The 23,736-nt window shown below is 38.4% G+C and overlaps 2 protein-coding genes across 3 annotated transcripts; one reads left to right on the top strand and one right to left on the bottom strand.

The window, feature by feature from the left end:
* Positions 1-948: 948 nt before the first annotated feature.
* LOC141758416 (BTB/POZ domain-containing protein 1-like) lies at positions 949-10,464 on the bottom strand. Of its 2 annotated transcripts, none has more exons than XM_074619822.1 (8): positions 9,798-10,464; positions 5,983-6,139; positions 4,790-4,895; positions 4,504-4,701; positions 4,149-4,278; positions 3,957-4,044; positions 1,926-2,072; positions 949-1,814 (listed from the first exon to the last, which is right to left on the bottom strand). In XM_074619822.1, the coding sequence occupies exons 1-8, from the start codon at positions 10,253-10,255 to the stop codon at positions 1,656-1,658; spliced, it is 1,443 nt and encodes a 480-aa protein (XP_074475923.1). In that variant the 5' UTR covers positions 10,256-10,464; the 3' UTR covers positions 949-1,655. The 2 variants fall into 2 exon arrangements, with proteins under 2 accessions (XP_074475923.1, XP_074475914.1); XM_074619813.1 differs by having other exon boundaries at positions 4,149-4,341; positions 9,798-10,455.
* Positions 10,465-14,309: 3,845 nt separating this feature from the next.
* LOC141758415 (transmembrane 6 superfamily member 1-like) lies at positions 14,310-19,486 on the top strand. The gene is made up of 10 exons (XM_074619797.1): positions 14,310-14,714; positions 14,856-14,956; positions 15,595-15,696; positions 15,785-15,884; positions 16,057-16,139; positions 16,338-16,456; positions 16,569-16,673; positions 16,791-16,883; positions 16,976-17,095; positions 19,218-19,486. Exons 1-10 carry the CDS (start codon positions 14,623-14,625, stop codon positions 19,407-19,409), a joined length of 1,107 nt encoding a protein of 368 aa, XP_074475898.1. The 5' UTR covers positions 14,310-14,622; the 3' UTR covers positions 19,410-19,486.
* The last annotated feature ends 4,250 nt before the right edge of the window (positions 19,487-23,736 follow it).

The raw sequence follows: 23,736 nt of genomic DNA, 5'->3' as shown, positions 1-23,736 counted from the left end.
AAAGTAGCTAAAACTAACTCCACCTTTGGTTAATACAGCAGTTGCAGGGGTTAATTCATTGGTTGTACGAGAGGTGATATATTTGATGTGTGCTGCTCATGTTTATTTAATATGAACATTAATATTACCAATGAAGGCATATCTCTTTACAATGATTAGAACAGACATGAGAAAACACGTTAAAACAAGTGTAATTGTATGTGCATCTCCTTGACGTATGTTTTCTGTATTTAGTGTGATGAATAAATAAAAATTGTGCAAAAAAAAAACTAACTCGACCTCAATCAGCTACAACAGTAAAATACTTCCACATATATCCACAGTCCATTTTAACACTATTATGTAATATAATAAACAATTTTTCTGTAGAACCAGTGCTTTTACTTTTGATATTAAAGTGCATTTTGCTGATGATACTTCTGTACTTTTAATTAAGTACAATTTTAAATGCAGGACTCTACTTGTAACAGAGTATTTTTTACATTGGTACTTTTACTTAAGTAAAACATCTAAATACTTCCTATTGTGTGTTTATCTGTGACTCCTGTACTTCAACCAAATTTAACCTTCTCCCTCAGATTGCTACATTTGAATAATTAAAGGCCTGAAGAGGCAAATTAAATGTTTGTGTATCATAAGTTTTGTCCTTTCTATCCCCTTGATCATCTCACAACACGTCAGATTTCACCGCCACGGACATGTCGCCAGACTATCATAGGGCTGACACATAGAGACAGACAACCATTCACGCTCACATTCACACCTACGGGGTAATTTAGAGTTAACAATGAACCTGCATGTCTTTGGACTGTGGGAGGTTTGAACCTACGACCCTCTTGCTGTGAGGCACCACTGATCTAACCAGTTAATCTGTTTAGTGGCTGTGTGGAATATCTGGCATCACCTAGTGACAGAAAGAGGAATGATACATAAATGATTTACCCAAGACCAACTTCATCTGGAGTTTATTAAAGGAAACAATCTTACCACATTTTATTGCCAAAAAGCCAAAAAAATAGACCTTTTTTTCCATATACATAAGTCCTGGAGCGCTCTTCTAGTGTTTTTTTCTCATTTTAATGAAGTGCTAAGCAAACATGAAGTCATAAATTACAGCATGTACCACTGGCGAAGTTACATAACACACATGGATCCTTCATACAATGCAAAAACAAAGTACTTGAAGACACCTGTTGAATAAATGAGAACAGTGCACAATAAAAAATATGCAAATATTATACTTCCGGTAAATGCATCAGCAAAAACTGAGAGAATAAAATGAAATGGTGCCGACCAACAAATGGTAGCTGTCTCTCTAGTTTCACTGGTGCAGGATGAACTCCTGCACTGGCAGCTGACTGATAACAACACACAGACAGGACATCAGTATTCACATCATTTACAACTGATGATACAGTTTATACCCAAAAAGCTGTTCTTCACACTTGTTTCCACATTCTTGATCATGTCTGTACACCACTATTGTATAGACAGATAACGCACATACAGCATATATACACACACTCTCTCTCAAACACACACACATTCGTTATTCCAAGGGGTCATGAGGCACTACATTTATGTCCAGCAGTCCAGTCTTCGTGGCAGTCTGAGGTCTCTCTGGTTCAGTGTACCTGCATGACACCGTGTTCAGTCTAGTTGTAGTAGATGATCTCTGGTATCTGCCCGTCCTCCACTGATGTACCGTTGTTATTTCCTGGTGAGCTAAAAAACAAAAATGTCGTCTTGGACCCCGTAACTGTTTCCTGGGTCACTTTCTTCAACCCTTTTGTGCCATAATGGGAGTCTGGGCCCTGAGGTGTCAAATGAAAAAAAATCAGGTAATAGAGTAATCCTAATCCGTGAGTTAAAACAGATTATTTATGCAATTATACATATTTTAAATACTGCAAGTTCAGACTGACCTTTAAGGTGGCACATGCAGTGTAGCTGACATTGGGGAGGATTTCCACAGGCTCTTTGAACATCACTCTGAACGTGTTTGCTGTGCCGTCACAGTTGAAGCCCGTGTCGTTCGACCCCAGTGTAATGCGTTTGTCGCTCTCTAAGATCTACAGAACAGAACAGGATGATGTCTTTAGTGAATGAACAACAAGGTGCAAAGGAGAAAAAAATCTACTTTAAAAACACAGCTGGCAGAGTACTCTGTGTTTCACAGTTCATCTGTTTGGTGGTGTATTTTACAGTTTGGTAACCGGAAGTATTGGCTTTGCCCAAAATCATTTACTATCCACTATATATTGCGATATGTCCCTTTATAGTGTGACTAAATTATACCCGCTTTAGTTGGCTCAAATTGTAACATAATGCAATGCAAAAAGTATTGAACATGAGATGTGGCGCATCCAAAATCATTCCCTCATTCAAGTATTTGTTTGGACATTTTGACCTGTAATGTAATGTTATAGTGACCGTAGGGATGTTGTGATCTTACACAGTTGGTGCTTCAGTCCCATAGATCTCCAGGATGCCCCATACATCATCAAATATTAACTTTCACATCTATCGAGTACTGTGACATCTTAGGCTTTCGATTTAAGAGTTTTTTCTGTAAGTTAGTTTACAATGAAATTGAACAATCACACAGGAAAAAAATCCCCTGTTAAAAAGGCTGAGATACTGATACTGTAATGTCTTGTTGGCTATGCATTGTTTTAAGCTGACTGCAGCTGCGTGCAGCACTATTGCCCAAGTACAATTTCCCCTTGGGGCAATATAGTATATCTTAATTTATCTCTCCATCAGCAGTGGTCTCTACAGATCATAATGCAACACTGATACAAGACAATGGTGTCTTGCTTTGTCTCAACTGGACACACACACACACACACACACACACACACACACACACACACACTTGTTCCCTGGGGTAATACAGATTAGTTGTGGGAAATGCAGGAAACCTCTAACTGAAGAGGAATTACAAAACATACAGGATGAGGGGAAAGTAGGTTCACCACAGAGTAGGGCTGGGTATCAACCCTTGAAGGGTTTCTGAACAAAATGTATCAAAAACGGTCACGTATCAGCACTGATATGGAATGTATGCTCAGATTTGTACTTCTTTTCAAGACAGTTTCTGATTTAAAAAGGTGCTAAATTTGATATTCAGAGCATTAATATAGCAGTAAACAATTATTTGCTGTGTAAAGATACAGAGGAGTAATGTCTACCCGAGCAGGGAATGAAGTCACTCTCCCTCTGTGTGTTGTAATCTGAGCTTCATCGCTGGGCCGGCCGTGCATGCTTTTAGTGCATGTTCCTGCATGTGAGCGTGCCCTACTGGCTAGCTCACGACCGCTGCTCTGCTCTGCTCTCATACGGCGGTTACAGCTGATAACGCTGTCCCAACCGACGGCAACGTCATGAAAGTGTAGCACCCCCCCTCCGGTAAACACTATTAGTTCTGTCAGCACTTCCGCCGTTGTTTGAACTGTTAGCCCTGTTAGCCCTGTTAGCACCATTAGCTGCAAGCCACCAGCTCACCGTCGCCATGTTGAGAGCCGTTGAGAGGTAATAGAAATGCTCCTAGTCCTGTATTTAGCACCTTTAAAACATCATTTTGCTGATTTTATACTTTTAAAAAAAACATTTAGTTGTTTAACCCTTTACATTTGCAATGCTGCTTGTGTTAAGAAAACATTGGATTTTTGAGAAGATTGGCTTTTTTGTGAAATAAAAAAAATTATGTTTATATTCCTTAAAGATATTAATATATATATATATATATATATATATATATATATATATATATATATATATATATATATATATATATATATATATAGGAACTGGTGTATTGTATTGGTACTAATATAACAACAAACACGTAATGATACACAGCCCTTCCAAAAAGTCAGATAAATTACAACTCCATCACAAACACACTGATGATGTTAGCAGTGTAAGGGTTTTCCTTTAACATCATTATGTACCTGTATGTTGACCTGATAGTCAGTCGGTCCATGTATTGAACCATACAAGCCAAAACCCACTATGGATATTCTTTTGTTAACATTGAATCTGCAGAGGGAGAAAGACAGACAGAGAGAGAAAATTAGACAAAAACGTAACTTCAATTCAGTTTGTTGAGATTAACAAGTGACCACCGATGTTCGCCATCTCACCTGATTCTGTCGCTGGTACCACTGTACCCCCATCGACTCTCAACCTGCTGGAATCTATTAATGCTGCACTCCTCCCCCCTGAGGCAGCAGCGCGGCCTGTCGATGTAGTCGACCCGTGGTTTGGGGTTTACTGTAAAGTGTAAAAACAGATTTACCACCTCCCGATCGAACAATATTCCAGACTGGGCAGGCCCTGTTGCACAAGAAAGAATATCAAGCTGGTTTTCTGTGGTTTGAGTTGTATGGACACATCAGGAACATGACCAATATGTTTGGCTGAAATAGTCAGTGTTGGGAAAAAAAAAAGTACCAATGTAGAAAGAGAAAAAAAGTCATATTTTTGTGGTGCGCCTACCTGCAGCAAACTCCTCAACAGTCATGAGCGGGAAGCGGATGAGCGGGAGCGCTTTCCCCAGAACCTTCTGTTTGTTCTCCGAGGTCGGGGGAAGCTGTTGTCTGTAACACTCGGCCTCTGCCCAGCGTACCACCGCCCCAAATAAGCGGTTCTCCCTGATGCTGAGTGTGTCTCTTTGTAGCACTGCACATAAGGTGTCTACACATACAGATACACAGAGTATTCATCAGTTCACATCCAAACAAGCTGCAGAAAAGGAAATATCTGGTCAAGAATAGTCACATACCGAGGTCAATATCTGTGAAGCCCTCAGCGTTTATTGCGTCTGCAGTGCTTTTGTCTATGGTGTCTAGGCAGAGACTGGCAAGTTGAGGCTCATCAAATAACCTTGCCTGTAATGAAAGCACAAAAGAGGCCACATAAGAATCTATTAGTTGATACCTGTCATTTACTTTACATGCATCAAATGAGTTTTAAAAAGCTGTGGGAAAAAAGTAAATCTCTTAATATTGTGTAAGATTAACCAAAAAGATGTTGGGGGAAAGAATATGTTAAAACAGTCAGTAGATTTTTCCATATCTTGTATTCTAACACCTGATTTGGGAAATCCAATATTTAAGTCTGATAAATTCGGCTTTTTCAGAAAAATATCATTCAAACTTCATAAATTGTTAATGAAATTAAAATAAGTAACCAAGCAATGACACTAATAATTAAGAGTACACTGCTGAGAATGTGTCTCTTTTTGCTTTAGGTGATTTACGGACGACTATTCTTCCTGTCGCTGTGTTGGAAAAGCAAAAAGGAGCGTTGTTTTTTTTTATCAGAAAGCAGCGGAGCATGCAGCCTGAAGGCGTAGCAGCCAGCATCAGAGCAGACTGCTGAACCCAGACAAACGGCAGCACAAACCAAAAATAGAACAGCTAATGTCATAAAAACTCAACCATCGATGGCTGGATGATGGTCTGGTGGGGATACAAAGAAAGAAAAACGGATTCATCCTCCACTGTAAGGGCTGCTGTCAGACATTTTCCAGCAGATGGAACGAACAAGGCAAAATTGTTATTACATTATTTCATATATTGCCCCAGGAAACACCCTTAAAAATCACACCAAGCTGTCATTGAAACCTTCTGTTCCTGCTCTACTTTAAAAATCTATTATTTTGGTGCCATATGTGAACATATATTTCAGTTTCTCCTGGTGGTGTCTGGCCAAGCAGTTTCTGAAGCCACTCCCATACTATAGGGGTTAAACTTAAATTCAAGAATCTCAGAGACTGATAACTCAAAACCTCAGCACATGAAAACCGTAAAAATATCTGAATGTGTCTGTATATAATAATTGATATCTCTGGTGCTAACGAGATAAATATGGATTTTATAATTTGGATAAATGAAATTTAAGGTGGAAAACCAAAAGTCAATGCCAGAGAGTTTAAGGGTCAAGTGTCAACTGTACAATAGATAAGACAATAACCTGAGTGAGGAGCATGAACGCGTTGTCGGCTCGGAGGTGCTTGGTGAGGAACTCCACACAGTGACTCTCCAGAGCGGGGACCGCGTACTTCTTAGCCGTGTACAGAGTCGTCATCACAGTCTCCGGACCAATGTGGACCTCGTCAGAATACAAGAACCTGCACAGAGGAAAGAAAACGATGTGTACGGTCAGGTATTCATGTTGTTATCCACAGTATAATCAGGGTTCCTACACATTTTCTATTTCGAAATTCCAAACTTTTCCAGACTCAAATTCCAGATTTCTCGGAAGATATTTCAGACCATTTGACTTTGTGACTCGGGGTGCAGAACATGCTGGGACAAGACCACAGTGCTCTTGCTCTTGCATAAGGCTTAGAATTGTCCACTTCTCCATAGTGGAGATGTTGAACGATTTTACACAAAGTTAGCATCCAGCATTCTTTTCCCATTTGGAATTGTTAACCAACCAGGCTTTGCATTTGGGATTGTCATGCCAGCCCTCGGAAAACTTGCATTTCCCCATTGTGGCCATTCAATCCACAGCCCTACGCAGAAAGTTGAATGGCGTGCCACTATCAAACATCTTGCACTTGAGGCAGAGCTGTTTTTCCGGCTGTGACGTACAGGCGTAGAGGCAGCTCTGAGTAGGAATGTGCATTCAGTCGCACGCCTTAGCCTACTTCTTGCCTTGCTTTCAACGACATCTAGCTCACTCTGGCACGTGCTCTCTCTCACAGTGTTAAATATTTTGGTTACACTAGCTGCTCCAAACGCCGTGAAAAACACTGCTTTATGATCAATATATTTTTAGAAATTCTGAATTTTATATTTTAGAAAATGTATGTATATACACAGTATATAGCTATAGAAATAGCTGTATAATTCAGAAAAGTTATTCATCAAATTTTAGCCTGACAAATCTTGAACAGAAATTAATTTGTGGTATGAAGATGGTGTCAAAATAGATATTTCCCTTTAAAAGCACTACGACTGGGTATCAAGCATCAGTATTTCTTTACTACCAACAGAAATCTGTCCGTTGCATGGAGAATCGAAAACTGTCAAAAAGAGATGTCATCAAATGTCTGGTCAGATTTATGTTTATTTATTATCTTATCTTACTTTACCTGATTTACATCATCATTTTTGCCAATTTTAGACTGCATTTATTTGGGAAATACTCTTGTACAGCTGCTCGTCTTCAAAACATTTAACTTTTGAGATGTTTTACTTCTTTTGTTCAAAAGGAAAAAAGGGGTTAGTATAAAAACACATTTTTTATATCTTAAAGTAAGGTATTGGTATTGTATCTGAAACCAGGCACTTATATCTGCACTAATATCAAAACCTTTCAAAGGATAGCCAGCTCCAAAAAGCATATGTGAATACTATTTTGAAATACAGTGAACTAGGGCTGAAAATTAGTCATGCCCTGCCCACATGGATTTATAAGATACCAGAAAATAAGAAATAAATTCAAAATACCGCAGTGGCGATACATTTGTCAGACACGAAAAACACTATGTTGCAAACAAAGAGCTTTGTCTCCTGTATCATTCATCTACAAATACAATCCAGCTGCCACACAAATGGTTCCTTTATTAAAAATTTAATAATTCATCCAGAGGAACTCGTCACAAATTACCTGTCACATAGCTAACATAGTCATAGTCTTTTCTCTTCAGGGAGACCGGTAAACCTGTTTCTATAGCTGATGCAAATGTTCCTGAGCACACAGAGATCTTTGACTTCTGGCCAATGTCTGCTTCACATAAGGCTCTATACACTGTAGTTGTTTTTCCTCAGACAGTATGTTTGTAATTTAATAGACCGTCTGTCTTTGTACATCAGGAACTATTTGTGCAGAGTAGGGCTCGGCAATATATCAATATTATATTGATATTGTGATACGAGACTAGATATCATCTTAGATTTTGGATAGCATGGGGTTCCTGGTTTTAAAGGCTGCATTACAGTAAAGTGATGTAATTTTCTGAACTTAACAGACTGTTCTATTATTTTCCTTTACCCACTTAGTCATTATATCCACATTACTTATGATTATTTATCAAAAATCTCATTGTGTAAATATTTTGTAAAAGCACCAATAGTCAACCTACAACATTGTTGCAATATCGATATATTTGGTCAAAAATATTGTGATATTTGATTTTCTCGATTTCGCCCAGCCATAGTGTCGAGTATCATGAATATTACACTGTAATCTGTTTTGAAAAAAATACAAAATAAATCAATAATACAAAATAAAGATTTTGCCTCACTAATGCAGGAGTGTCCATGCAAAATGTCCCAATTAAAAATCAATCTAGTGAGTCGCTGTTCAGGCATATTCACATGTCTGTTCCACAAAACGATCATCAGATCATTCACTATTGATTTATCTGCTGATTCTTCCATGATTCAACTATTAATTATTCTGATTAATTGATCTGGTGAATTGTCAGAAAATAGTGGAAAATGCCCATCATAGAGCCCGAGGTGACGTGTGCTTGTTTTGTCCCATCACATTAGACACAATCACCATCACAAGAAAAGTAGCAAAAATCCTCACAATTTAGAGGCAGGAATAGAGAATATGTGTCATTTTAGCTTGCAAAATGCCATTAATCAACTAATTGATTCAGCTTCACAGTACTTGGCTAATGCTTTTAAATCTGGGTTAATGATCTGAGGGTTATCAGGTCCTTCCTTCCTGCAGCTGTCAGACTCCACAACCAGCACAGCTCCCAGTAGACCACTTACACACCAAAAAACTGACAATAACCTGATATTTTCATGTGGAATTTCATTTCATTCTCACTGTGCAATATCATTTCCCACTTGTGCAATTTTGTTAACAGTCTGTTTATTGTAAATACTATATTTACTGCTCCTATTTCTATACTTCCTTCTATTTAAATGGTTCATATTTTGTTACACTTTGTTTAGCTCTTTTTTTTTTTTACTGTGTTAGCTGATGCATCTTGTTTTTTGCACTATCCCCTTTGCTGCTGTACACTGCACATCTCCCCACTGCGGGACTAATAAAGGAATATCTTATCTTATCTTATACTATTAAATATACCCACTGTTACTGTCTGATGTTCCCATTTAGCCCATATCCCAGTGTGCAGTGCAATCACTAAATGAAATCCTCCTTCAAATGTAACTGAATCAATCAGATAAACTAGTAACTTAAGTGGGCTTGAATTTTGACCATCATAATGCCGAGAGCCCGAGGTGACGTGTGCTAGTTTTGCCCAATCACATCAGACACAATCACCATCACAAGAAAAGTGTGAAATCCTCACAATTTAGAAGCTGAAATTAGAGAATATGTGTCATTTTAGCTTGCAAAATGCCATTAATCAACTAATTGATTCAGCTTCACAGTACTTGGCTAATGCTTTTAAATCTGGGTTAATGATCTGAGGGTTATCAGGTCCTTCCTTCCTTCCTGCAGCTGTCAGACTCCACAACCAGCACAGCTCCCAGTAGACCACTTACACACCAAAAACTGACAATAACCTGATATTTTCATGTGGAATTTCATTTCATTCATTCATTCTCACTGTGCAATATAATTTTCCACTTGTGCAATTTTGTTAATAGTCTGTTTATTGTATATGTATCTTATCTTCTCTTATACTATTAAATGTACCCACTGTTACTGTCTGATGTTCCCATTCAGCTCTCCCCAGTGTGCAGTGCAATCACTAAATGAAATGTAACTGCATCAATCAGATAAACTAGTAACTTAAAGGTGGGCTTGCATTAGACCATATAGTGCAGCATGGTGGTCACCTGTCCTACCTGAGCAGTGCGAGGAAGGCTGCAGGCTCCACATCGGGCAGCTCTATCTCCGCCGAGGTCGTGGCCATGCCTCCGTTGAACATGGCATCAAACACGGCGCTGCCGGCCGCCAGGACGAACCGGTGGGCCGGTATCCTCTGGGCCTGCCTGCCCTTCCCCACGATGAACCTGACGTCGCTGAGCAGCTCGTTGTTGAAGAGGAAAGCGAAGCGCTCCTTCAGGGAGCTCTTCGTCGCCTGCCAGTTGTACATGGGCTCCCGGTGCAGGCCGAGGACCGGCGGCGGGGAGGCGGACCGGGGACCGGAGGGACCGGAGGGACCAGAGCCGGAGGCTGGCACGTTGGAGAGCAGCACCGCTATCGCTGCAGCGCCAGACTGAACCGACTGAACCGGCTGGTTGGAGGCTGCCTCCTGCCCGTCATGGTTTGACGCTAAACTGCCGCCGCTCCCGGTCGCCATAACGACACGCTGCTGCTGTTGTTGTTGTTCTGCACTCTACTCCTTCAAAGCACCGTTAACGACACACGAGGACACACCGACCGTACCGTCTGAGTCGCTGTGTATCTACGTGGTGTCCATCGCGAGGGACGCCATCGCTCTCTGATGTTTAGCTAGCTAACGTGACCTGCTAGCCAGCTAGCTTCAGCTAGCGTCTCTCCACAGATGACGCACTTCCGACGCACTTTTTTTTTACTTAACTTTATTGAGATCAAGAACAACAAACAAACATAAGACAAGAAAAGAAGCAAACACGCGACATTTAGACTCAAAACAAAGGACGAATAAATTTAAAAAAAGAAAAAGACAATAATCCAGCTAGGCAGATGTGATATATATTTATTTATTATATATTTTTTCTTTCTTTCTGAAAAGCACATTGTAGCCTTGTTTAGAAAAGTGCTATATAAATAAAGTTTATTATTATTATTATTATTATTATTATTATTATTATTATTATTATATTAGAAATACAGTATTAAAATGTTTATTTAAGGAGGGTGAGACAGTGGCAATATAATGTCCCATTTCCTACATTATGTGCAGCAAAGTTTGTTTATTAGTAAATCAGCATTTGTTAATGACTCAAAACAAAGGACGAATACATTTAAAAAAAGTAAAACAAAATAATCCATCTAGGCAGATGAGATATATATTTATTTATTATATATGTATTTTTTTTCTTCTGAAAAGCACATTGTAGCCTTGTTTAGAAAAGTGCTATATAAATAAAGTTTATTATTATTATTATTATTATTATTATTATTATTATAATATTAGAAATACAGTATAAAAATGTTTAGCCTTTTTATTTAAGGAGGGTGAGACAGTGGCAATATAATGTCCCATTTCCTACATTATGTGCAGCAAAGCAAAGTTTGTTTATTAGTAAATCAGCATTTGTTAATGACTCAAAACAAAGGACGAATACATTTAAAAAAAGTAAAACAAAATAATCCATCTAGGCAGATGAGATATATATTTATTTATTATATATATATTTTTTTCTTTCTGAAAAGCACATTGTAGCCTTGTTTAGAAAAGTGCTATATAAATAAAGTTTATTATTATTATTATTATTATATTAGAAATACAGTATAAAAATGTTTAGCCTTTTTATTTAAGGAGGGTGAGACAGTGGCAATATAATGTCCCATTTCCTACATTATGTGCAGCAAAGCAAAGTTTGTTTATTAGTAAATCAGCATTTGTTAATGACTCAAAACAAAGGACGAATACATTTAAAAAAAGTAAAACCAAATAATCCATCTAGGCAGATGAGATATATATTTATTTATTATATATATATATTTTTCTTTCCGAAAAGCACATTGTAGCCTTGTTTAGAAAAGTGCTATATAAATAAAGTTTATTATTATTATTATTATTATTATTATTATTATATTAGAAATACAGTATTAAAATGTTTATTTAAGGAGGGTGAGACAGTGGCAATATAATGTCCCATTTCCTACATTATGTGCAGCAAAGCAAAGTTTGTTTATTGGTAAATCAGCATTTGTTAATGACTCAAAACAAAGGACGAATACATTTTAAAAAAGTAAAACAAAATAATCCATCTAGGCAGATGTGATATATATTTATTTATTATATATTTTTTTCTTTCTTTCTGAAAAGCACATTGTAGCCTTGTTTAGAAAAGTGCTATATAAATAAAGTTTATTATTATTATTATTATTATTATTATTATTATTATTATTATATTAGAAATACAGTATAAAAATGTTTAGCCTTTTTATTTAAGGAGGGTGAGACAGTGGCAATATAATGTCCCATTTCCTACATTATGTGCAGCAAAGCAAAGTTTGTTTATTAGTAAATCAGCATTTGTTAATGACTCAAAACAAAGGACGAATACATTTAAAAAAAGTAAAACAAAATAATCCGTCTAGGCAGATGAGATATATATTTATTTATTAACTTGTTCCAACTATGGAACAAGTTACCCCCTGATATACGCACTGTTACTGACCTAGTACTTTTAAAATCCAAGCTCAAGACTTTTTTATTTAGATTGGCTTTTAATACCTAGTAGCGCTGTGACATTTTCTCGTGCTTCTTATGTACCTTTTTATGATTTTATGACATGTTTTGTTTTTATTCCTGTTATTTCTTAATGTTAATGTAAAGCACTTTGGGTACCTTTTGGTTATTGTAAAGGGCTATACAAATAAATGTTTATTGATTGATTGATTGTATATTTTTATTTTATTTTTTCTGAAAAGCACTTTGTGACCTTGTTTAGAAAAGTGCTATATAAATATTTATTATTATTATTATTATATTAGAAATGCAGTATAAAAATGTTTAGACTTTTTATTAAAGGAGGGTGAGACAGTGGCAATATAATGTCCAATTTCCTACAAAGCAAAGATTGTTTTTATTAGTAAATCAGCATTTGTTAATGAATCATTTTGCCATAATAAACATTTTATTTATGGAGGAAGAAGCAGGAGGATAACAGTAGTAATATCTTTATGATTACAGCGAGAACAGAGAGGAAAACTTTACATAATATATTATTATAAGTGACGTTTAACTTTGTTGTTGCCTACAAATAAGTTATATATTTTAACCATCCAACAAACACTTCAACAAAAATATGCATTCTTCTTCTTCTTTGGTGTTTATTGGCGATTGGCAAACCAGCTTATAGGTGCATTACCGCCACCTACTGGACTGGAGTGTGGAGCAGTAGATTGGCAGGAAAAATAACAATAAAATAAAAATTATTAATAATAATAATAATAACAATAATACTACTACTAATAATAATCACATTTTCTCCATTATTCCTGTTGCCCTTAAGTAATTAATTAGAAGATTGTGCAATTTCTTAGATGTCTTTCCTAGCAGATTCCCCATTGTAATATTTCCATCATTTACTCCTGATAGCAATTCACCTTCTTTCTTTGTCATATTTGTTGCACTCTATAAGAACATGCTTAATAGTTTCCGGTTTATTACAGAGCATGCATAGTCCAGTTGGGGTCTTGCCTATTCTATGGAGTGTTTGGTTTAATCCTGTATGTCCTATTTTCAGACGGGTAATGACCATCTCTTCCCTTGGGCTCCTGCTTTTATTGAGATCAAGAACAACAAACAAACACAAAGTGACAAGAAAAGGAGCAAACACGCGACATTGAGACTCAAAACGAAGGACGAATAAATAAAAAAAAGAAAAATAAAATAATCCAGCTAGGCAGATGTGATATATATTAGAAATATAGTATACAAATGTTTTGACTTTTTATTTAAGGAGGGTGAGACAGTGGCAATATAATGTCCCATTTCCTACATTATGTGCAGCAAAGCAAAGTTTGTTTTTATTAGTAAATCAGCATTTGTTAATGTATCATTTTGCCATAATAAACATTTTATTTATGGAGGAGGAAGCAGGAGGATAACAGTAGTAATATCTTTGATTACAGCAAGAACAGAGAGGAACATTTTACATAATATATATTAAAAATTGAATTAACTAACGTTTAACTTTGTTGTTGCCTAAAAATATGTTATATATGTTAACCATCCAACAAACACTTCAACAAAAATATGCATTGCATCTGTATTAAGGAACAATCCAAATAGTAACCTTTTAAAATGGGTAATTACATTTTTGGGGACCACTATATAAATCCTGTTTTTTATTCACTGACTTATTTACATTATATTTATATATAAATCACATAATACACATATAAGCATATTTACACACATATATAGTTTATCAATTATATCTACATATATACATTTATAAACATAAACACATTTATTTGTATGATTAATTTATTTAATGTTTCATATTGCCTGATGCAGTGTATAATGCATATTATTTATTTGTTATTAAATTTAAAAAATATATATCTTGCTGCCTGCTTAAGTTTCCCACTAGATGTCAGAGTCTGCACTTTCTCCAAAAGGACATAAACAATCCTTCATTACCGACTATTTATAGAAGATAGTTATCTAGTTAATCTGCTAATCAGTGTGTGTGTGTGTGTGTGTGTGTGTGTGTGTGTGTGTGTGTGTGTGTGTGTGTGTGTGTGTGTGTGTCTGTGTCTGTGAGAGAGAGAGAGAGAGAGAGAGAGAGAGAGAGAGAGAGAGAGAGAGAGGGAATGAAATCGAGAAAGACCAGAAGAACAAGACACAGCATGTCTGCCTGCCGGAGCTGGACTGGAAGTTATTGCCTTGTTTACACCATCGTGACTTTTCCCCATTCCTTCACATATGACTCTCAGACTAAACAGAACAGTCTTTAGTTGCTGATTTTAAATTCAAGATAAGTCGCTCCAACCTGGTCCACAATGAGCGCGTCAGCAGGGACTGGAGTGTTTATTCTCTCCCTGATGTCCATCCCCATCTGCTTTCTATTTAATTCACTCATTTACAGCAACAGGTGAGTGACAATGGGCCTGTTCATTCTTGTTTCCTCTATTTTCTCTGCTGATGAATCCACTAATTGGAGCAGTGATATCATTTGAAAATGATTTGTCATATTTGTTTAATAATAATATACCTGTTTCTACATTACATTTAGCTTTGAAGCTTTCTTCTTTGCTGGGTGTTCTGCAGTCCTCATCCTGGCAATTGCTGCCCGTTTTATGCTCAAGAGGAAGGCAGTAGATCCTCTTTTCTATGGTATGAAGTCACAAATCCATGTTTCTTGTTGGGACTCAGGACATTTAAACATGTGTGTAGTCTGCTTAGTGTCCCCAGAGTCAGAACTAAACAAGCAGAAGCAGCGTTCAGTTTTTATGCACCAAATATCTGGAACAAGCTCCCAGAAACCTGCAGGACCAACTCCAACTCTGAGTTCTTTTAAATCAAAGCTTAAAACGTTCCTGTTTGCTGCTGCCTTTTATTAAACCAGATAATGATCTTATACTGCACAAGAGCTTTTACTCTTGTGTGTTATATTCTATTTCAGCTTCTATCTTAGCTTTTACTTTTAGCTTGTTTTTATTTTCTAATCTTTAATGTTTTTATGTTTTTATAACTGTTTTAATTATGTCTTAATGTTCTTTTGCACTTTGTCGCAATGTTCTTGAATGTTTATGTAGAGCACTTTGAATTGCCCTGTTGCTGAAATGTGCTATACAAAGAAAGCTGCCTTGCCTAGTCTTTGGAGAGAAATAATGATTTAACACCAAGTCATATGAGGTTCTGTTTGGCTTTTAAACCAAAATAGAGTGAGTTACTGGGGCTTATGGATCCAGTAACTGTAGTTTTGTCACTCTATTGCAGTAAATAAAGAGTATATGCATCTATGTGTCCAGTGTTTGCAGTGCATGCATTCCTCAGTGTGGTGAATCTGATCATCGGGCTGGAGCAGGACAACATCATTGATGGATTTGTCACATTTTACCTCAGAGAGGCAAGTGTTGTGTTGTGTGAGTCCTGTTTGTGAGTTTGTGAGTTGTCTGCACACATTTCTTACCGATAAATCTACTCCTGTGTTTCAGGCAGATCCACATATTAACACAGCACATGGGCACATGATCTCCTTTTGGGATGGCTGTGTGCACTATCTCATGTATCTGCTCATGATCGCTGCGATTACTTGGGGGTAAGATCTATCTATCTATCTATCTATCCATCCATCTATCCATCTATCTATCTATCTATCTATCTATCTATCTATCTATCTATCTATCTATCTATCTATCTATCTATCTATCTATCTATCTATCTATCTATCTATCTATCTTGACAATGGCAGTGTTTTATGATTTGCACAGGGACAGTTACCGAGCCATTGGACTGTACTGGGTGGGATCTTTTCTCATGAGTGCCATAGTCTACATTCTTGGGAATGCTGTGGGTAAGTACACTAAAAATAATGTCATGCTTTTAGATGGCTAGTGTAGGGTAGCCCTTGTAACCCCCTGTTCATATCTCCCATGAGAATACTATAATGTAGTCTAGAATTGAAAATTATGTTCAGAAATGCTGCTACTTTAAGTGTTTTGGTCTGTGTCTTTCCCACAGTGTGATACCATCTTGTTCTGTCCTTTCTCAGGGAAATATGGGACCCAAGTTAGTCCTCTCTTCCTCCTCCACATGTTGTATATCTCAGTGACTGTCTGGGCCTGCTTCCGCGTCTTCAGCCAGCCCTCCACTCAGGACGTTCAGTGGACAGTAAGTCAGGATCAAAACTGGCAGTTCTTACAATAAAGAATATTATTGGAAGATTCCCATACATAGCTTGTATGTGTGACAGTTTGAATACCGTGTTGTTGCTTTCTGTCAGAGCATCCAGGAGGCTGAAAGAAAAGGTTTACTCCACAGACCACTTGACTTACTGTTCATCATCTACCTCATCCCTGCTTTTGCTTTCTGTGTCTTCAGAGGCCTGGTAAGAAACCTGAAGATTTGCAAACTGCTCAATGCAAACACACAGTGGTAGAATGATCATTTATTTGCAGTATGTATGTTCTTCATGTGTCTGTATTTCAAATTGTTTGTGTTTCAGGTGGTTCTGGACTGTTCCAGCAAATGGTGTCAAAGCTATTCTCAACACTATGAGCCTTACCTGAAAGACCCTTCAGCCTATCCTAAAGTCCAGGTAACTCAGTGAAGCTAGAAACACCACACGTTCATCCTAACTCTGTCATTGCACAAATCTCTGAAGCACTAAACAGTAGCCATGTTTGTCAGATGCTGGTGGGCATGCTGTACTCTGGACCGTACTACATAATTACTCTCTATGGGCTGATGGTCCCAGGATGTGAATGGATGCCAGACCTGACTCTGCTACACTCTGGAGCACTGGCACAGGTACGTACTGCTGGTTATTCCTCGCTCCCGGCTGGTGACCAAGGATAACTTTGCAGTTAAAGATCCTGCACAACCACACATGTGTTTTCACTTAATCTGGCTATTTAGTCTGCACCTTAACAAGTGCAATAAAACTGGGGCACCCCAATAGCTCACCTGGTAGAGCAGGCCCCCCTTGTACTAATGCTGAGTCCTTACCGCAGTGGCTTTGGGTTTGAATCCACTTCTTCACTCCTTCTCCCTCCCCCTTTCATAACTATCAGTATCTGTCAAAATAAAGGCATTAAAGGCCACAAAATCTTTTAAAAAACAAGTGCAACACAACAATAATACCAAAGAGATGTCAATCAAGTCCAAAGAAGAGGTCTAATGCTGCGTTCATGTCATAGCAGAGTTATCGTAACTTAGAGTTTCCAACTTGTAAATAGTGTCCACATCAACATCCAAGTCGTAATTATGACCAGGAAAGTCTGACTTTTCTGAAAGCTCCGATAGATCCGACTTCATAACCACTTCTACATGAACTAAGGTCTACCACAGTGTCTTCTTTTAAAAACAGACTTAAAAACACACCTCTTTTGCAAGCTTTTAGTGGTGTTTAGAGTGTGATTAATGGGTAAAACTTTTATTTTAGAATCAGTGTTATTATTGATATTATTCCCTTTTTAATAATAATGATGATAATACCTTCTAATCGTATTCCATTTTTATAGTAATACCTTCTTATCTTATATGTTTTTGTCATGTAGGATCTTTTGCCTGTTTTTTGTTTTTATTTTGAAGCACACTGAGTCTACGCAAGTCTTGTGAAATGTGCTATACAAATAAAACTTGATTGATTGATAATGCAGAAGTGCCTGAAAATCAAGCAAACATGGACACCTCTCATCGCTCAATGTAATCAAACACAAATTTAATGAATATAGTGCTATAATGTCAATTTTAATTAATAATAATAATTTCCAGGGTCAATTATCCAGACCTTGTAGTGGTTTTCATCATTCACAGTCACACAAAGGTCTTCTATATGAATCTTTTCCCACATGACATCATCATTCCAGGTAGATGAGGTAATGCTAGATCGAGAGTGGGCATCTTTCCCAGTTCCCTAACTTTCTCCCCTATTTAGTGGTTGGTGTCTGTTTAGGTTACTCTTCAGTGCAGTCAAACACCAGTGGCTCTGGATGAACAGATATGGTCTGCTTCAGCACCGTATACACTCTCTGTTTACATCTAAAGATGAAAAAATCTGTTGAGTGGTGGGAGCAGCTATTGTGTTTGAGCTGCAGGCTGGCGCATCACTCATCGGCGGGATAAGGGCAGAAGCTGACTTCAGACCAGGAGGAATGGTGGTATTGGTGGTATTCACTTAATGTCAGCTGTTTGACTCGGCTATAAATAGGAGAGCTCATGATCCGACAGCCGTGGTTGCTATGAGACGAGTCGTGTGTCTTTTTTTCAGTGACTTTCTATGAAAAGGTAACTGGCAGGAGTCTGTAAAGTAGTTGAGGATGAGTGGCAGGACCAGGATGTGGCCATCAGTCCATTTAAATGAATAATCCCCCATAAAACAATTGTTCCCTGAGCTTATCTTGTTGTTCACTTGTGTTTTCTTTGAATTATTCTTATAATTATTGTAGACAATGTGCTATATTGTCAAGATATATCAAACATTGCTACAAAGGAATTTGATAGCACACTTTTAAATAATGGAAACAATAATTCTGGGAAACAAGTAAATGTTTCACTGAAGAGGACTCAAACAGAAAAAAACTTCAAAATGCCTCTGCACTAAACATGAAAGTGTGATGACATTTAAGGATGTATCAGAGAGTGGGTTTTTCCTTCATGAAAAAGATATCCTCATCGGAAATTCCAGTAAGATTTTTTTTAAATACTTGGAATCAATTTAAACTTTTGTACATAAAAAGAGGAGTTTTTTTTTTTTCCAGATATCAGTAAGATATCTTCATGCAGTCGTTAAATCATGAGCACAAAGTCTAATATGTGAAGTGAACTCTTTATAAGCAAGTGATATAAGAAAACAATGTTCCTGTTAGTGTGAATCTACTAACTGTGAAGCTTTTAGTCATCATTTCTCCCTCTCTGCTTCACTCCACAGGCCCAGTTCACTCATATCGGTGCGTCACTTCACACACGGACGCCGTTCTCCTACAGAGTGCCTGCTGGCGGCCAGCCTCTCTTCTTGCTGGTCAATATCTTGTACACTGTGGTGCCTCAGGCTCTGTGCTACCGCTGCTGCACCAGGCCGGCCTTCTTCCTCAGGCCAATGGCAGATAAGAAGACTGAATGACAGGAAGTGTCATAGAGAGAGAGAGAGAGAGAGAGAGAGAGAGAGAGAGAGAGAGAGAGAGAGAGAGAGAGAGAGAGAGGAGAGAGAGAGAGAGAGAGAGAGAGAGAGAGAGAGAGAGAGAGAGAGAGAGAGAGAGAGAGAGAGAGAGAGAGAGAGAGAGAGAGAGAGAGAGAGAGAGAGAGAGAGAGAGAGAGAGAGAGAGAGAGAGAGAGAGAGAGAGAGAGAGAGAGAGAGAGAGAGAGAGAGAGAGAGAGAGAGAGAGAGAGAGAGAGAGAGAGAGAGAGAGAGAGAGAGAGAGAGAGAGAGAGAGAGAGAGAGAGAGAGAGAGAGATGCCTGAATGAAAGGCTGAAGTACTTGCAAAGCTCTGTGTTTGCGGTTATCAGCTGTTGCTATTTTTGGAGAGGGAGCTTCCACCTTTAACCTTAATTGAGGGCTGAGTGGAGTATTGGAAACGTGACAAAATACTGCAGTGTCAAACAGAGTTTGTGCCATCTAGCGTTTATGTTCTGCTGCTTATTTTGAAAATGTGAACATATCAAAGTGTGTTTGTGTGTGTAAAGGGAGGTACACAGGGTCACAGTTTAGTGCTTTTATACTTGTGTATGGGATTCAAACTACTTGACAATACTTATTAGGGCCCGAGCACGAAGTGCAAGGAACCTATTGTTTTTCTGCAGATTATTATTATTTTTCTGCCACTAGATCGCGTTTTTGACGACCTTAGCCATCCCCAAAACTGTATGCGTCAGAACTGGTGGGAAATTCAATGTTCTGGAGTGACTGGGCTCGGGTGTCTCCAGGGGGCTCCATAGCGCCCCCTAACGTACGCAGTTTTTCCGAGAAAGTTTCTTCGATCTTCACGAAATTCAAGTATGTCATTGCTCACGCCCTCATACCTGGATTAAATGATTTTGAGATTTCTCCGGCAAACAGGAAGTCAGCCATGTTGGACTTCCTGCGTGATTTTAGAATTTACGAACGCATATTTGAAGACTTTAGGATGCACAAAAATTCATGAAACTTTACACACACATCCAAACTAGTAATTACTTAATTTTAGTGGTGAAATTTTGCTTGGGCGTGGCATGTTGGCTCTCTAGCGCCCCCTTATGTCTTTCAGATTTTGAACATACCTTTAGGTGCTCGGAATCTCATAAAATTTGGCAAAATGATAGACACCTGTGAACTTTATGTAACTGCATAGCCATTAGGCTCAGTGTGTTTTTATTCGGCTCTATAGCGCCCCCTAACGCGTTGAAATTTTAACTTTGTCAAAGTTGATCCGATATTCATGAAATTTGGTATGCATATCCCACTCATCATTTGAAACATATTCCTCATTGGGTTTCATTAGCCCCGCCCACCCAGAAGTCGGCCATATTGGATTTTTATGTAATTTTTGCGTTTTATTGGCCGCGTACTTTAACGAACTCCTCCTACAGATTTGATCATATCGAGTTGATATTTGGTCAGGACCATCTCAAGACCTTGAGGATGAAAAGTTATTAAAATGGTGAGCGTTCACTTAACGAGCGGACCGTGGCGTGGCGGCCATTTTGAGCCATTCGCCAGTTATTGTAACTCAACTGTACATAGTCCGATCTGCCCCAAATCTCTCAGGTATGATGTTGCTCCAGTACTGATGACATGTATATGAAAAAATATACTCATACTCAATGAGCTCCGCCCACCCAGAAGTCGGCCATATTGGATTTTATGTACGATTTTCCCAATTTTTGCGTTTTATTGGCCGCGTACTCTAACGAACTCCTCCTACAGATTTGATCATATCGATTTGAAATTTGGTCAGGACCATCTCAAGACCTTGAGGATGAAAAGTTATTAAAATGGTGAGTGTTCACTTAACGAGCGGACCGTGGCGTGGCGGCCATTTTGAGCCATTCGCCATGAAACAGGGAGTTATTGTAACTCAACTGTACATAGTCCGATCTGCCCCAGATTTCTCAGGTATGATGGTGGTACAGTCTTGAGGACATGTATATGAAAAATTATACTCATAGCCCCGCCCTAAGACGTTAGCCCCGCCCCCTTTCATATCTCATGAACCGTTTGTCGTACAGGCTTATGGGAGGTGTCATATCACTCAGCAGAGAGTTCCTGTTTTATTCGTTAAGGGTAGCCCCGCCCCCTACACATTAGCCCCGCCCCCTTTCATAACTCATGAACCGTTTGTCGTAGAGTCTTGCGGGAGGTGTCATATCACTCAGCAGAGAGTGCCTGTTTCATTGGTAAATGTTATGCCCGCCCCCTACACATTAGCCCCGCCCCCTTTCATATCTCATGAACCGTTTGTAGTAGAGTCTTGTGGGATGTGTCATATCACTCAGCAGAGAGTGCCTGTTTCATTGGTAAATGTTATGCCCGCCCCCTACACACTAGCCCCGCCCCCTTTCATATCTCATGAACCGTTTGTCGTAGAGTCTTGCGGGAGGTGTCATATCACTCAGCAGAGAGTGCCTGTTTCATTGGTAAATGTTATGCCCGCCCCCTACACATTAGCCCCGCCCCCTTTCATATCTCATGAACCGTTTGTCGTAGAGTCTTGCGGGAGGTGTCATATCACTCAGCAGAGAGTGCCTGTTTCATTGGTAAATGTTATGCCCGCCCCCTACACATTAGCCACGCCCCCCTTCATAACTCATGAACCGTTTATAGTAGAGTCTTGTGGGAAGTGTCATATCACTCAGCAGAGAGTGCCTGTTTCATTGGTAAATGTTATGCCCGCCCCCTACACATTAGCCACGCCCCCCTTCATAACTCGTGAACCGTCATTTACAGCGCCACACGCTCCAAGCAGAAAATTCACTCTAACTGTTGCGTGCAGTTTCCGACTTTCACGGGAATGCACGACAGCGGGTTCTCGGACGTGCGCGTTCCCCCGACATGCACGCAGGGGCGAGGGCCCTTTCATAGCTGCGTGCAGCTCTCGTTGTTATTATATTTTTGTAAGTTTTTTGGTTACAAAATCTGCTTTCTCGTTGACACTGAGGTTTCTGTGCTGTGCCTTTTTGCTAATGGGTTGTGAAATTTAAGAAATCATTCACATGTATCTATGTGTTTACTAATATACAGTATTATTTATACAATAGATGTGCACATAGATATTCAACCATTTAAGGGCATTTAATAAAGAAAAATTGTTTGTTATTGTCATATTTAGAATTATACAATGAAAAAGGTACTAATCACACTAGACGAATATGCAGCTATTTTTCACAATTTTTGTTGTTTTGTTTCATTGAGACTAATATTGTTAGCTCTACAGGCAATATATATTGGAGATGTTCATATTAAGAATAAACGATAATTTCCTATAGCAAAACACGGAAAAGGGTTTGCTGGATTTATTATAAATACTGTATTTATAATAAAGTGAAAAATGAATTTATCCTATAAAACAAAGGTTGGAAAGATTTAGGAAATATATAAGCTATGCTTGGAATTTTTGTAATTCAGGAGAATAAATACTTCTTTATTTACTGTTTCAGTGAACACTGTATTATTCAGTAGGAATTTACAGACGTAGGCAAAATCGTTGGTACCCTTCCGTTAAAGAAAGAAAAACCCACAATGGTCACTGAAATAACTTGAAACTGACAAAAGTAATAATAAATAACAATTCACTGAAAATTAACTAATGAAAATCAGATATTGTTTTTGAATTATGGTTCAGCAGAATCATTTAAAAAAACAAACTAATGAAACTGGCCTGGACAAAAATGATGGTACCCTTAACTTAATATTTAGTTGTACAACCTTTTGAGGCAATCACTGCAATCAAGCGATTTCTGTAACTCTCAATGAGACTTCTGCACCTGTCGACAGGTATGTTGGCCCACTCCTCGTGAGCAAACTGCTCCAGCTGTCTCAGGTTTGAAGGGTGCCTTCTCCAGACAGCATGTTTCAGCTCCTTCCACAGATGTTCAATAGGATTTAGATCCGGGCTCATAGAAGGCCACTTCAGAACAGTCCAATGTTTTGTTCTTATCCATTCTTGGGTGTTTTTAGCTGTGTTTTGGGTCATTATCCTGTTTGAGGACCCATGACCTGCGACTGAGACCAAGCTTTCTGACACTGGGCAGCACATTTCGCTCCAGAATGCCTTGATAGTCTTGAGATTTCATTGCACCCTGCACAGATTCAAGACACCCTGTGCCAGATGCAACAAAGCAGCCCCATAACATAACCGAGCCTCCTCCATGTTTCACATTAGGTACAGTGTTCTTTTCTTTGGATGCTTCATCTCTTCGTCTGTGAACATAGAGCTGATGGGACTTGCCAAAAAGCTCCAGTTTTGTCTCATCT

The sequence above is a fragment of the Sebastes fasciatus genome, chromosome 2 (genome assembly GCF_043250625.1).
Source record: "Sebastes fasciatus isolate fSebFas1 chromosome 2, fSebFas1.pri, whole genome shotgun sequence".
NCBI classification, from domain to species: domain Eukaryota; kingdom Metazoa; phylum Chordata; class Actinopteri; order Perciformes; family Sebastidae; genus Sebastes; species Sebastes fasciatus.
The sequence above is the reverse complement of the archived record's forward strand: the minus strand, read 5'-3'. Positions and strand labels throughout refer to the sequence as shown.